The 13052-nt window shown below is 51.1% G+C and overlaps 6 protein-coding genes across 6 annotated transcripts; 3 read left to right on the forward strand and 3 right to left on the reverse strand.

The window, feature by feature from the left end:
* Positions 1 to 84: 84 nt before the first annotated feature.
* BDW74DRAFT_35022 (uncharacterized protein) lies at positions 85 to 491 on the reverse strand. The gene has a single exon (XM_073732589.1). The coding sequence runs from the start codon at positions 451 to 453 to the stop codon at positions 214 to 216; it is 240 nt and encodes a 79-aa protein (XP_073582628.1). The 5' UTR covers positions 454 to 491; the 3' UTR covers positions 85 to 213.
* On the reverse strand, positions 226 to 1983 carry BDW74DRAFT_155594 (Zn(2+) transporter YKE4). The gene is made up of 4 exons (XM_073724857.1): positions 1781 to 1983; positions 1532 to 1682; positions 548 to 1481; positions 226 to 491 (listed from the first exon to the last, which is right to left on the reverse strand). The coding sequence occupies exons 1-4, from the start codon at positions 1922 to 1924 to the stop codon at positions 476 to 478; spliced, it is 1245 nt and encodes a 414-aa protein (XP_073582629.1). The 5' UTR covers positions 1925 to 1983; the 3' UTR covers positions 226 to 475.
* Positions 1984 to 2158: 175 nt separating this feature from the next.
* Positions 2159 to 3105, forward strand: BDW74DRAFT_35039 (nucleolar protein 16). The gene is made up of 2 exons (XM_073732590.1): positions 2159 to 2337; positions 2400 to 3105. Exons 1-2 carry the CDS (start codon positions 2207 to 2209, stop codon positions 2965 to 2967), a joined length of 699 nt encoding a protein of 232 aa, XP_073582630.1. The 5' UTR covers positions 2159 to 2206; the 3' UTR covers positions 2968 to 3105.
* A 323-nt stretch (positions 3106 to 3428) lies between these two features.
* BDW74DRAFT_179489 (uncharacterized protein) lies at positions 3429 to 4633 on the forward strand (the record flags this gene model as incomplete). Its single annotated transcript, XM_073729478.1, has 3 exons — positions 3429 to 3514; positions 3592 to 3680; positions 3915 to 4633. The coding sequence occupies 3 exons, from the start codon at positions 3429 to 3431 to the stop codon at positions 4631 to 4633; spliced, it is 894 nt and encodes a 297-aa protein (XP_073582631.1).
* Positions 4634 to 4820: 187 nt separating this feature from the next.
* Positions 4821 to 11734, reverse strand: BDW74DRAFT_185957 (putative ABC bile acid transporter; the record flags this gene model as incomplete). The annotated part of the gene is made up of 6 exons (XM_073731159.1): positions 4821 to 8499; positions 8553 to 9066; positions 9119 to 9427; positions 10139 to 11324; positions 11380 to 11520; positions 11589 to 11734. The coding sequence occupies 6 exons, from the start codon at positions 11732 to 11734 to the stop codon at positions 4907 to 4909; spliced, it is 5889 nt and encodes a 1962-aa protein (XP_073582632.1). The 3' UTR covers positions 4821 to 4906.
* A 318-nt stretch (positions 11735 to 12052) lies between these two features.
* On the forward strand, positions 12053 to 12683 carry BDW74DRAFT_155602 (uncharacterized protein). The gene has a single exon (XM_073724858.1). It carries the CDS (start codon positions 12060 to 12062, stop codon positions 12441 to 12443), a length of 384 nt encoding a protein of 127 aa, XP_073582633.1. The 5' UTR covers positions 12053 to 12059; the 3' UTR covers positions 12444 to 12683.
* Positions 12684 to 13052: the final 369 nt, after the last annotated feature.

Raw genomic sequence — 13052 nt, forward strand, 5'->3', positions numbered from 1 at the left:
TGTCTGCTTATTATTATGTATCATGTTTCATGCACTATAGAATCGGATGGGAAGGTTAGGCCAGGTTAGGTTGCATCATGCATTCCGCGCGCTGTGCGCAGGGATTTCTTGATTTCTGTATATTATCTGGTTGCTGCACTGTAAGGTAGGGACATAGGCGGGCGTTGGTACTCCATTATCACCTATTTAATTCGTTGGTTGTAGATCCTTGTGCTAATTCTTGTCTTCTATGTCAAAGTTACGAGTAGTATCTCCGCTTGGGCGTGTATGTACCGTGTAGAATAAGATGGGACGTAATGGGGTGATAGATTCTAGACCCGAAAAATGTTTTAGGTAGAATGAGGAGAGGCGTCGTGAGGTTATGAAGTGCCTAGACTCTCCCATTTGGTCGAGTTGACCTCGACAGGGCCCGACAGCAGAGAAGATAGCTATGGCCAAATTTGCTATGATCATTGTGTGGTCATTTATTGATGGTTTAATCCCAAGAGATCCTGCAACTAGGTTAGCACTTCGATGTCACATATACAAGAAGGAAGAGGAAGCTCACGCAAGCATAATCCCAGCTCCCACAGCAACAGCCGCAAACTGTGTAAGTGTCTTCTTGATCTCAACGCTTTTGTTCTTCCCGGTCTCCAGCAGCTCAGGGATAACCGAGACCGTTCCGACGTAGAGGAACGTCCCGGCCGTGAAAGGAAGAAGCATGTCACCCCATGTAAGGCTAGTTCCAAGAAGGCCGGGGACAGGCTCGCCTGTGAAACTGTTCGCGGCAGTGGAAGAGCCGGAACCGCCGAGCTCCTGCACAGCGATGCCAATCAGCGTGCCCAAAAAGGCGCCAATGGCTGTCACGAACTGCGCGCCCATAGCCTTGCGCTTGGAGAAGCCAGATTGGATGAGGAGAGCGAAGTCACCGACTTCATGGGGAATTTCGTGGAAGAAGACCGCAACGGTTGTTGTTGCACCGATGGTGGGGGACGCGTAAAAGGACGAAGACATGGCGAGGCCGTCAGTGATGTTGTGGGTAAAGTCGGCGATAAGATTGAGGTAGCCACCTAGCTTGACACTAGGGTTGACCTCGTCTTTGTTGGTGTCTGCTGGTGCGTTTTGTTCGGACTTAGCAGATTTGCGTTGCTTGAGCTCGGTGTTGCCTGATGCAGTACTGGCGCCGGTTGTTACAGCAGTCTCAGGCACGACATGACTGTGCGAATGCGAGTGATCATGTCCCTCACCTCCGGTTGCGATGCGGAGGGTTTTGTCCATAGCGACAAAGGTGAAGAAGCCTACCATGATTCCGAGGCCAAGGAGAAGGTTGCGGTTCGGTTCAACCATGACGAAGCGCACATGGTCTGGAGAGTCTTCTCCGAGGAAGATTTCGGGGAGGAGATGGAAGAGAGTGTCACCAAGAAGGCCTCCGACGGCGAAGGCGACCATGACGGACAGTGACGAGGGATCGATGTTCGGAGGACATAGGGCTAGAAGGAAGTCTATGCGGGGTTAGCCGCACGCAACCATATATAAACTAGAGCAAACATACTCGGAGGTCCGGAAATGTATAATGTAGCAAGGAGGGAGTTCACAGCGGGGCTGCCGGGGAAGAGAATCGAGAAGATCTTTGATGTCAAGCTTGTTGTTTGGGGGCTCGTGGCGCGCTTGTGTTCGTTAAGGGACTCAACAAGAGGACAGCTCTAAGGGAGCTGAATTAGCTTCAAATGGACGAAGTATAGAAGAGCAAGTAAAATGGGCATGTGCGCATTGACATATCAAGGCGCATTGAAAGACGCACCTGCAATTCTTCCTCAATCTGGCTGACGGACAGCTCACCAACTACGAGCTTCTCTTGAGCCGCAGCCAAAGCAGAGAATAACACAATACCGACAGCCAGCGCAAGGCCGAGCTTGCGGGCGTACGATAAACTAGAAGACAGCATTCTGGAAGTAGTCTAGAAGAAACTAGACATGAAACTGAAGCTGCCGCAAGGTACTTCCCCGTTTTCCGAGAGGTGGTGTCAGCGAGAGGCCCGGGAGTAAATCGCCGATGTCGCTTATCACTATCAGGGTCCAGCCAAACACTCTCAACATGCCAAGAGAACAGGTGCAAACACCCAAAACACTTTTTTTGCTGATAAGATTATCGAATAACGATTTTTATTCTGCAGCTTTTGCTTCAAAGTCCACATCCAAACAGCTCATACAAGCTCGTACGTTCAAAAATGGGTAACATTCGCCAGACCAAAAAGAACCGCTCGTCTGCGCCCAAGCAGACAATGAAGCGCAAGGGTGTGCTCAAGAGCGGAAAGAAGAAGATCAACGTGCTAGGCAATGCCATTATTGCGGAGAACTGGTATGTCAATTCGCTACTTTGAAGTTCACAACGATCTGAAACTGACGAGGTTAAAAATACAGGGACCGCAATGCGACTCTCACACAGAACTACCGCCGACTAGGTCTCCTGCACCGCCTGAACGCACCAACTGGAGGATCCGAGAAGCGCAAGACCGAGAAGGGCTTAGAGGAGGTTTCGAGCTCGCTGCACATCAAGGGTAGTGTCGATGCCATGAAGGACGCCGCCATCAGCGAAATGAAAGTTGAGCGTGACCCGGAAACTGGAAAGATTATTCGAGTTATCCGGAAAGAAGACGACCAGGTCGAGGTCGCCGGGCGCAAAGTCCGTAGCTCGAACCCGCTCAACGACCCGCTGAATGATTTGTCCGATGATAATTCTGAAGCCAAGCCACAAGGAAAGAAGGCCGCGAACAGCATTGTCCAGCAACTCGAGATTCAAGCCGACAATGTAGCGCCCAAGAAGCCCCGGCATCAGAGCACGCGCGAGGGCGAGTGGATCGAGAGATTGGTTGCGCGACACGGCGACAACTTTGCGGCTATGGCGAGGGATATGAAGTTGAACCCCATGCAGCAAACCGCGGGCGATTTGCGACGAAGGATCAACAAGTGGAAGGCGAGTCAGGCTTGAGTTATTTCTGGTTGAAAGCGCATGAGCGGCGAATATGGCGTTGGGTTGATTTCGGCAAAAGTATCTTTCTTCTATACGGGATCCTAGAGTTGGTTCCTTGTTGACGGTGGTCCTGTTTATCTTCAGTTGGACATGCGTATAGTGTCTGTACAAATATACACTACAATACCCTCTAAATATGATCAGTGAGCTTAACATCTGATACCCATGAAGTAAATTGCTCAAAAAGAATCCAAGACCGGGTTCTGGGCCGGGCCACGGGCAACCTTGGAAAGATGCTCAATTCACTGCATTCATTCACATATACGCTCACTTCCTCTGCGCGTCGCGCTGTCAACAAACCGTCTTACCTGCTCTCATCTTTCCACTTACTTTCTTCATCTTCCTCCCTCTCTTCTTTGCTTTCTTCGCCTTCGTCTTTCACACCACTTCTTCTCTTGCCCGAAACATCTTAAGCAATCATGAAGGACAACGCAATGATTCCTCTCCTCGCCCATATCCTCGCCTTCTTCATGCTACTTTCCCTAGTCAACGCCCAGATCAGCTAGTAAGTGCTTTCCTTCGTCACGCCAACCCCCTCGAGGAGCAAAGAAGTCTGCCATCTAACCGACTGTGCGCCATCAGTGACGCAAAAACAAACCACCTCCTCTGCTCCACGCCAAACACGCATTATTGCGCTGCGGCATCTCTCCAGGGCTCCTCTATCGTTTCATGTACGCCTGGTGGGATGGCGGAAATCCGATCTTGTGGCACTGAGTATGTCATTCTTCAACTCTCTTGCCTCGACCCTGGTCGACTTCCAAATAGGAGCTTGTGCAGCAGCATGGGCTAAAGGCAGACCGATTTACAGGTTATCTAGTATTCTTCCAATTGAATATGGAGAAGCCGCCGTTTGTGGGTTATAATCTTCCTGACTTGACAAGGTTTTGCTCTGATTCATGCTTCAGGCTACCAATCGTCCTCTAACTCCGGCGACGCCGTCTGCGCCTTCAACGGCACGGGCTATACAATCGAGGGATTGGGGGTGAATGTGCCGGAGACGGTTCTCTGTGACGATATCCCATTCTTTCGTCCATACGCCGAAAACATCAATGACGACTCAGCGATAATCAACTACCCGTACGGATCCCAACCTGCACTTTCCATTGTGCATGGGGGCCTCGGAGGGCATTTATCCTACTCTCCAATTTCGCCCTCTCAGCATACAGCTACACCCTTACATCTTCGATCAGCAAGCACTTTTACTTCTCGAAACTCAGATGCAGACAAGGACATCATCTGCTCAAATCCCTGGGTTCGACTGGCAGCCAAAACCGCAGATATCCTGACGCTGAATATGGTTCTCATGATCCCTACACCTGCTCCTGAAATCCAGTCCCAGCTATCGACCTGGATCTCATCGACTTCTTCTATGCCAACCTCAACCACCCAGTGTGCGGAGATGAGCACTACTGCTACTCCCTCACAGACTACTGGACTGAGTAGCCAGCTCATACCATCATTATCGACCACGGATACAACCCTGACGCCCTATAGGAGCCCAACTACAGATCCGGAAGCAATTCAGTCAAATATGGTGAATAGCGCGAACATTTTGCACATGGGTACTGTGGTTTTTTCTGCTGTTTGGGCACTGATGGTGTGTCTCGTCACCTTGTTATGCTGATTGGACTGCTTAGGGCTAGGCTTGGGACCATCGTGCCTTAATCCTGAATTTATTTTGTTCGTATTTCTTCTGTTGTCTGGCATTTGAAAAGGGACTCTAGATGGTTTATTCTGTGTATGAAATTTCGTACTTTTGGCTGTATGTGTCCAAACCAGTTCCCTGTTTATCAAGGCGATTCTTCTTCAATCTTGTTCATTCCATTTTGTTCTCTTATTCAGTCAACATTAGAGGCAGATAATTCTGATATTCTGTAAGGCAGGTCTACAGCCAGAATTACATGTCCCTCACAAACCCAGCCCTTTTAACCGCACCCGCCTCCAACTCCACAAAATAATCCGCATCCTTAATAGCCTCAAGACGATGCGCTATCGTCACAACAGTCGACTCCCTCATCTCCTCCCGCAGCACCTGCTGAATCTCCAGCGAGCTCTCATGATCGATAGACGCAGTCGCCTCGTCCAGAATCACGATCGAGCTGCGGCGCAAGACGGCACGCGCAAGCCCAATCAGCTGCCGCTCGCCCTGGCTGAGGTTGCGGCCGCCGGCCTCGATATGCGTGTTTAGAGTCCAGTTGCGCTTATTGTCGCTGTCGCTGCCGCTGCCGTTGCAGATTCTGTTGAGCACAGACTCACACTCGGCGTCTGTGTAGTCAGACATTGGGTCGAGGTTCTTGCGGATACTACCGGCAAAAAGAACGGGGTCTTGCGCGACGAAGGTAACGCGTGTACGGAGGGCTTGCTTATCGATCTCGGCGATGTCAATGTCGTCGATGAGGATGCGGCCCTTTCCAGAGCCCTGGGATGGCGTGACGGCAGCAAGGAGGGAGATGGCTAGTGTTGACTTGCCGCTTCCGGTACGGCCGATAAGGGCTGTTGTTGAGCCTCCTGGGATACGGAGGTTGATGTTCTTTAGAGAAGGGTCTAGATGAGGTGCGTAGCGAATCTCAACGTTTTCGAAGACAATGTCGGCGCCGAATTTCGGCCACGAGGCTGGCGGGGTTATTGTTCCTGGTGGTTCTTGCTCGACGTGGAGAAGCTCGTCGATGCGTTCGACTGAGACGAAGTCCATTTGTAGCTGGCCGTACTGTCTGCAGAGTCCGTGTGTGGCGTTGATGAAGCTGTTTGCTGAGATGAGGGCGAAGGCCGCGAGGCCAGGAGTTACGTCGGTGTAGAGGGCTAAAGTTGTCAGCACGAATGTGGACAGGGCAGACAGGCTCTCGAAGCGGTAGGAGAGCCAGCTCTGGAGGGACCAGTAGAAGTGGTCCATTCCTTGGAACTTGTCGACGACTGCTATTACTCTGTCCTGGAAACGAGGCTCGGCATGGAATGCGCGGACTGTTGTCAGGCCGTGGAGCAGCTCGCCGAAATTAGATATCAAGGGGCTGAGGGATACCATCTCCAGGCGTCGGAGGCTCTGTGAGGTTGGGAGGAATTGCAGAAAGGTGTACACAAACGCTCCTGTGAGGAATATTGTAAACGCTAGGAATATGGGTGTAACCGAGGCAATGACGAGGACAGAGGATATCCAGGTGATTATAAGAAATGCGATGAGCTGGAACTGCTGGCTGATATCACCATCCACCACTCCGATATCTGATGTCAGTCTGTTCATCAACCGTCCAACGGGAGTCACATCGAAGAATCGGAAAGTGGCATGGCTGACTCTCGCCATAACCTCCTGAAAGAGCTTCTGGCCCGCGCAGTAGACGATAGTGAGCATGAATAGCTGCGCAACCAACATTGTAAGAGCGGTGAACGTTGTAATACTGAGGAAGACCAGCAACCACGGCCGTACATTGTCAACCGGCGCAGGGAACTTGTCGAGCGGGTTTGGAGGTGTCCACATCATCGGTCTTGGTAATGCCGAGAACGTAGTCCACTGTCCGAAGGCAACCTTCTCAGACACAGGGTGACCAAACACGTTGGTAACTTCGCTATACGCTTCTCCCCATTCCTTAAGAAACCATGACTGCGCAATTGCCGTCAATCGGTAGACTGAGATGACAAATACCAGTACCAACCACCATCTGTACTTTCCAGCTTTGATGTAGTTCCAGTAAACCGCGGCCTTTACGCCCCATTCAGCTCGGTGCTCCTCTTCAATAAACTTCGATGGCACGGCCGCCGAGTGGTCTTCAAGCTCCGTCTCATCGCTTGCATCTGTGTCCCTTGGGCGTTTCTGGCTATCATCTGTTTCATCCGCAGCATCTTCCAAGGACACTGATGACTCCACTGTTGCGTGACCATCATGAATGTGCACAATCTGATTGGCAAGATGACGAACGAGGTGGATACGGTGCGTGACAAGAACAATTACTCTACCATCCATGAGAGGGCCTGTCAAGCATTTGCGGACGATCGTCTCGGCCGTGTTGTGATCCAAGGCCGACAAAGGATCATCAAGTAACAAGATGTTAGCCATGCTGTAGACGGCCCTCGCGAGAGCAACGCGCGCCTTTTGTCCCCCTGACAGGCCGATTCCATTCTCTCCCACGAATGACAGGTCACCATGCTTAAAATTTGATAGATCAGGGAGGAGCGCGCAAGCATCTAAGACCCGTTTGTACCGCTGCTCATCGTATGGTGAGGAGAACAGAATGTTGTCACGGATACTCATACTCTGCAGCCATGGCGTCTGCGCACAGTAACCCATCATCTCACCAGAGATGTAGGAGGTTCCTCGAGTCTTATCCAACTCTCCCAAAAGCCCCTGGAGGAGAGCTGTCTTTCCAGCTCCGACCTTACCGTAGACAACCGTGAGACCTGGGGATATACTCAAGTGAACATCTGAAAGAACGGGCGTGGTTTTCCCGGGCCAGGCAAAAGAGCAAGACTGTAGTCGTAATGGAGCAGCGTCCTCAGAAGATGAGATGGCCCTACTTTCTTTGTCCGGCTCGGTCATGAAATCCTCTATTCGCTCCATGGCCAAAGACGCGTTGATCAACACCGTTATCAACGTCGGTATCTCCCTCAGTCGAGCCTCCAACATAGTGAACAACTGCAGTGCGGGGAAGATAATTTCAACACTTAGGGGATGCCCAGCCAACAGAGTATATGCATATAGGGCGACAACGGGGAAAAGGCCGCTGGCAAGGACATTGACAAAGGCAATAGCCAAGCCCCATAACCTGGTGACTATTCGTAGTCTCAACTCGGAGTCTCGAGCTTCCATGACTTGCCTCAGCCAGTGGTTCTGCCAGCCATACCAGCGGAGATGGCGGAGTGCCTCCACGAACTGGGATGAGACCTGAAGCCTAGCATCAGTCGCCACTCTTCGCACCCGCTCCCAACGTAAAAGAGTGCGTGTGATAAGTGCGTTGATTGATTGCGCAACCAGAACCACCAAGACTCCGAGAAAGCAAGAAGGCCCAAGGACTTTCCAGACAAGAACTACCGCTATTACCAATCCCAATGGCTTGTTGATCAGAGAGTCAACTTCCCAGAACCGCTGAGCCACTTCATAAACATCGCCACGAAGCAGATTGAAGATCTTACCCATCGACACGGGTGCTTTAGATTTCTCTTTCCGAGGGGCTCGCCAGGAAGTCAATAAGCCCCATATCCAGGATTTTTTGGAAGCCTCGGGTTGCTCTTCGTCTTGTCTTTTATCTCCCTCGGACTTATTATCAGGACCCTGGTCGAACAAGTTTTTCCTCACAAGCGCCTTCTCGTATACCATCATCATCATTTCGCCACGGCTACGTTCGTAGCATCTTCGACCGTACCATAGATTGAATACCTGCGACTGCGCAGCTACTAGCCTAAGCGCAAGTGACAACAGTGCATAAACTAGCGCAATGCGGTTGGACCGGTTCTCAGCTTTCATTGCCTGTAGGAGTTGCTGGAGGAGCAGAGGCGTCGAAAATTCTACGTTTTTTGTTAGCGGACGGTGCAACCACCACAGTGATAGGCTAACATACCGCATATCATTTGCACGATCGATATTGTGCTAATAGTCAGGATATCAATGCCATTGGCTCTGAGCAGACGGCCAATGACACTTCCCCGGAGCTGCCGGAACTTCTCGTGGAGCCTCTTGTGCTGAAACTCGAACCCGAGAATCCAGACATCGCCCTCATCTAACTGCCGCTTCTTGCCCACGGCCATTAGAGGTGCCATCCAAGACACGGTGAGAAAGTGCCATAGCCGCAGGTTGTCCTCCGGGCTTCGGAATTCACTAGATGGTTTCTGGCCCACTGCACTGATATCAATGCAGGGAAGCGAAGCCGGGCGAAGAGGCATTGCGAGCGTCACAGCACAGCCCAGCAAGGCAGCCGCTGCCGCCAATTGGAAGGCGAACAAATTGGATAATGCGTAAGTATTGCGATTGACGATGAAAGCAAACTCTATGATCCCTGCAGCTAGAAAAAAAGCAAATAGTAGTTTAGGGCTTGTCCTTGGACGCTCTATGGCCGTTAGTAGTACGACCCCGGCCTGCAGGACTGGGTCAACCATTACTCGTTCTAGCCAGTAGTAGTTCACTTACCCAGGATGCAAAAAGTATCCAGTTAGCCAAAACAGGTCCATTTAGCACGAGCTTGAAAAGCTCAGCAGTAGATCCGATGACGGAGATTGCCAGGAGAGATATGACCCAGCCCAGACGATGTTTTGTATGCTCCAATGGCAGGTCAGGACAGGGGGGTAACTCCTGTACAAAAGGCCTCGCCCATTTCGGTCGGCGGACAAGAGGCTGATTCTGAAACAAATAGCTTAGCCAGGCACTTAGAGCGATAGCTCCAGGGACCAAGGCAAAATAAGCGATTGCACATGGCGAGAGCCGGGCATTGGGCGAGTCCTATCATCACGAGAATTAGCGAGGTTTGGTTCTCGACACGAATAGGTATGGCATGCCCAAATGACTTGACACGAGCCCAGTAAGCCGTAATCCATCCCTGATGGCATCAATTGAACGGCCGAAGATACGAATATTGGAACATTCTCTTCTCGAAGGATAAGAGGAGGTTGAAACCAAACCCCCTCCAACTGGCTAGACCGATTGGCTGGTGGTACGTCTGCCTGCGTTCTCAGGCATGAACTTTCTTGCTGCCCTGCTGTCAACTCTTAAGAATGTTTATCTGTTGTTCACGATTCTGCTGTTGTTTTCCATTACTGCGTAGTTTCTACTGCGCGGCTTTCCGCTTGCAATGATGTTGCCATCATGTTGGCCATTGTCGAGTTCTGAGATTCCCCCTAGGTTAAGAGCAAAAATATACTTCTGCGGATAACGGATCTTGGGTGGGCTATATCGCTTTAACCAAAAATAATGTGACAAGAGATGGCAAAGACTTTCCAGATCTAATGTTAGATGTTTTGATGTTTGAATAATAATATAATGAAATTGTGCTACTTCAATGCAGCTGAGCTTTTCGCCGCGAAGGCGAGAAGTAGGGCTTGGTTAAGGATACCCTCATTGAGTACGAATACGGAGTAGCCATCATGTTCCACCATCACGGGCCTTGTCTTTCTCCTTCTCGGCTGCCATACCGACTCGATGGACGATTCGAACCCAGCGTCTTCGCCTCCATTCCCCCATGACAATCGAACCGAAACTTCCCTTCTCCTCGTAGTCTTGAACAGCCCTTTCCTTGCCCTTCTTGATTCCTCTCCTTTTCTCTCTGGGGCCTTGACTGAAGTTGCCGTATCCAAGTGCAGATGCCACATCATCATCGCCCCGGGGCGACAGCACGGAAGGCAAGTCCCAGACCCAGCCGCCAATCTCATCTGAGCCTGCTCCGCTTTCGGAAGGACCACCAGGAACTTCGAAGCCAACACCAGTGATCATACGCTCAACAACCCATTCTCGGCAGTCGAGATCGAGCTCCCATTTCTTACTCTTCCACGCCCACCCAACTGGAGGCTGAACGTCTTCAAAGAAACGGCATCCCTTGGGCCGATCGCCTGCGATGCGGGAAGGTGATAATGGGTCGTAAGGCACGGCGCTGAAGAGGAATGTTTCCCAATCTTGCTCGGCGTAGGGGGCGAGTGAGCGGTATTGAATTTCAAATATCTCCACTTCACGCTCCTCCGGATATGAGTCAAGAGATATATCCCCTAGTAGCTGCATGAAGGGCAGATCCGGGTTTGGTGGTTTCAGAGGAAGTTCTGAATTGATGTCTTCGCTGCCCAGTTCAGCAGCAATGCCCTGAATGAATTCTTGTATGTTGGGGTGCTTCGATAGAAGCGCGGCATTACCGCCAATGAGCATTAGGTATCTCCAGGGAATAAGGTGTGCGGTTAGAAACAGTACGGCCGTGAGGATCGTGCATAAAAGAAAGACCGCCGAAGACAGTTTTTCATTGGAAAAGTTTGTCATTGGCGCAAGAGCGGCAACCGCCGAGTCGTGCACATCAGAGAAATCAGCCATGCAATTTTGCAAGTCGCGCATGTTGCGAAAGAAGTCTTTGGATGTCTCCGGCGCGGGCTTGATGGTTTTCGCCGGGGCCAGTGCGGGGCCCTGATAAGAGTAGTAAGGAGTTATGCTCGAGGTTGACGTCGAGGGCGGCGGAGGATGGCGCACCAGGAATGTCGGGACCATGACGAACAGAAGTATTGTCGCAATAGGAAGTACGACTAGTAGGTAAGGATCAAGACATATGAAAGAATAGACGAATAAGAAAGAGAAGGTATGAGATGGTTGCTTCCAAGCAAATAGTTCCTCAACCTGTTCCTGAAAGTGGAAAACGATACCAATCCTGCAAAGTATCAGCGGCAACCACTTCTCGCCATTCACGCTGTATGGATGTTTACCTTGCATTGAATCGCCGGAAATTGTTGCCCATCACAGGAAGGCTGAAAGCCGGTCGTTGGGCATCTGAAGGGACGGGCTTTGCGCCCACCGAGATCGACTCATCGTGCACATCTTCCACGGGGACAACCTGTTGGAGGATTCTAGTCTTTAAGTTAGTAAGGTGTAGTATGATAGATTGAAACACAGAAAAGATTATGACGAGACATACTTGGTGAGAAGTCTATCTTGCATGGACCGACGAACGCTCGATACGGATCTGCCATGACGGCTGGAGTTCAGATCGTCGGTCGATGCGTCCTGCCTGCCTCGTAGATCATTGCGGTCGGCGAAGGCACCGGGAGTGTATTCCTCCATGATAGCTTGAGCAAGGTGCTGCCGCAACGGCAAGGCAATTACGCATCTCGGAAGGGTAGGCAGCTGTAGGGAATGACGATGGAGAGTTTCGGTTGGTGTCTGCGGGAGCACATGCTCATGACAAGCACAACGCCGAGAAGGTCGGGGTAAGGCGCCAAGACCAAATCAGCTGCCTTATCAGCCTTTACGCTAGATCTTCCCCTAGTAGACACCTGCTGGAGGCAGAGAAGATACCTTGTCAGTTTTTACTGAAAGAATAGCCTTGGCCATCTAATCTATTTCGGTCTTACACAACAGCCAGAAACGGTTCACAGCCGAATTCGACATGCTGCCTCTGCAGCGATCGGCGGGTAATTTCTCGAGTTTGTGCTGTTTGCAGACAGCACCCGGGCCCAGCACAAAAAAAGGAGCAGGGGGCACTAGTTTTGTTCTGCGGTGGTTCAAGAGATTATTGTTATGGTCGGCTTGCTTGTTTAAACTACTGCTGTTCTTTTCTTTTGACAAATACCTCCTCGTGTCTGCTTGCAGGACAGCTCCGGAGATAACCAGTGCCAGTGCTTGTTCTCGCCTCCATTTATTGCACTCTGTTGTTCCTTCCCTCAGTGTTACACCTACGGAGTTTACGCTTGTACCCTGGCAACGCCAAGTCCAGCAAAGAACTGCTGCCCCGGCCAAACTTCTCAGTCGACTGCTCGATACTGGTCTATAACCCCTGACCCGGTTCTTGAAGAACCGGTCAACAACTCTGTTTCTTTATTTGTATTCGCATCGCGCCCCATATCCCCGATTCCCGGAACAGAGCCTGCTGTTCTTGATCCCCGCGATGGACCGCTAAACGGCCATTGATGGTCGCGCGACGGTGCTGGTCAAGGCTTTCTCTCGTTAGGCATTGATGCAATTTCGCTTCTGAATGCCTTTGCGATTGGGCCCTCACACCGAATTTTTCCCCTATTCCGTCATCGATATCTTCCCCTGGACGTATTCCCCGCGTCCAGATCTACCCCGACCGAAGTGTGACCATGCCGGAAAAGCTGTCGGACCAGCAGACTGCAGGAAAGGGGCAGTTGCGTCAGTTGCAGTCCAGACCGTCCAGTCCGTTGGGAAATGAGAACACCGCTTTGGCAGGTAAGGGATTTCGAGCTTGTCCTCCGGAGCCTATTGAGGTTTCAGATCGCTAACAAGACTTATTGTCAATATTAGACCCTACTACTCCCGGCCGCAGGCGACTACAGAAGCACTCCTCGACAACTTTCCTCTCCGATGCCTCCTCCCACGCCTCGAACAATCTTGCAGGATCTCGACTGAGTAATTTGAGCAA

The sequence above is a fragment of the Aspergillus multicolor genome (assembly GCF_047715735.1).
Source record: "Aspergillus multicolor strain CBS 133.54 unplaced genomic scaffold BDW74scaffold_17, whole genome shotgun sequence".
NCBI classification, from domain to species: domain Eukaryota; kingdom Fungi; phylum Ascomycota; class Eurotiomycetes; order Eurotiales; family Aspergillaceae; genus Aspergillus; species Aspergillus multicolor.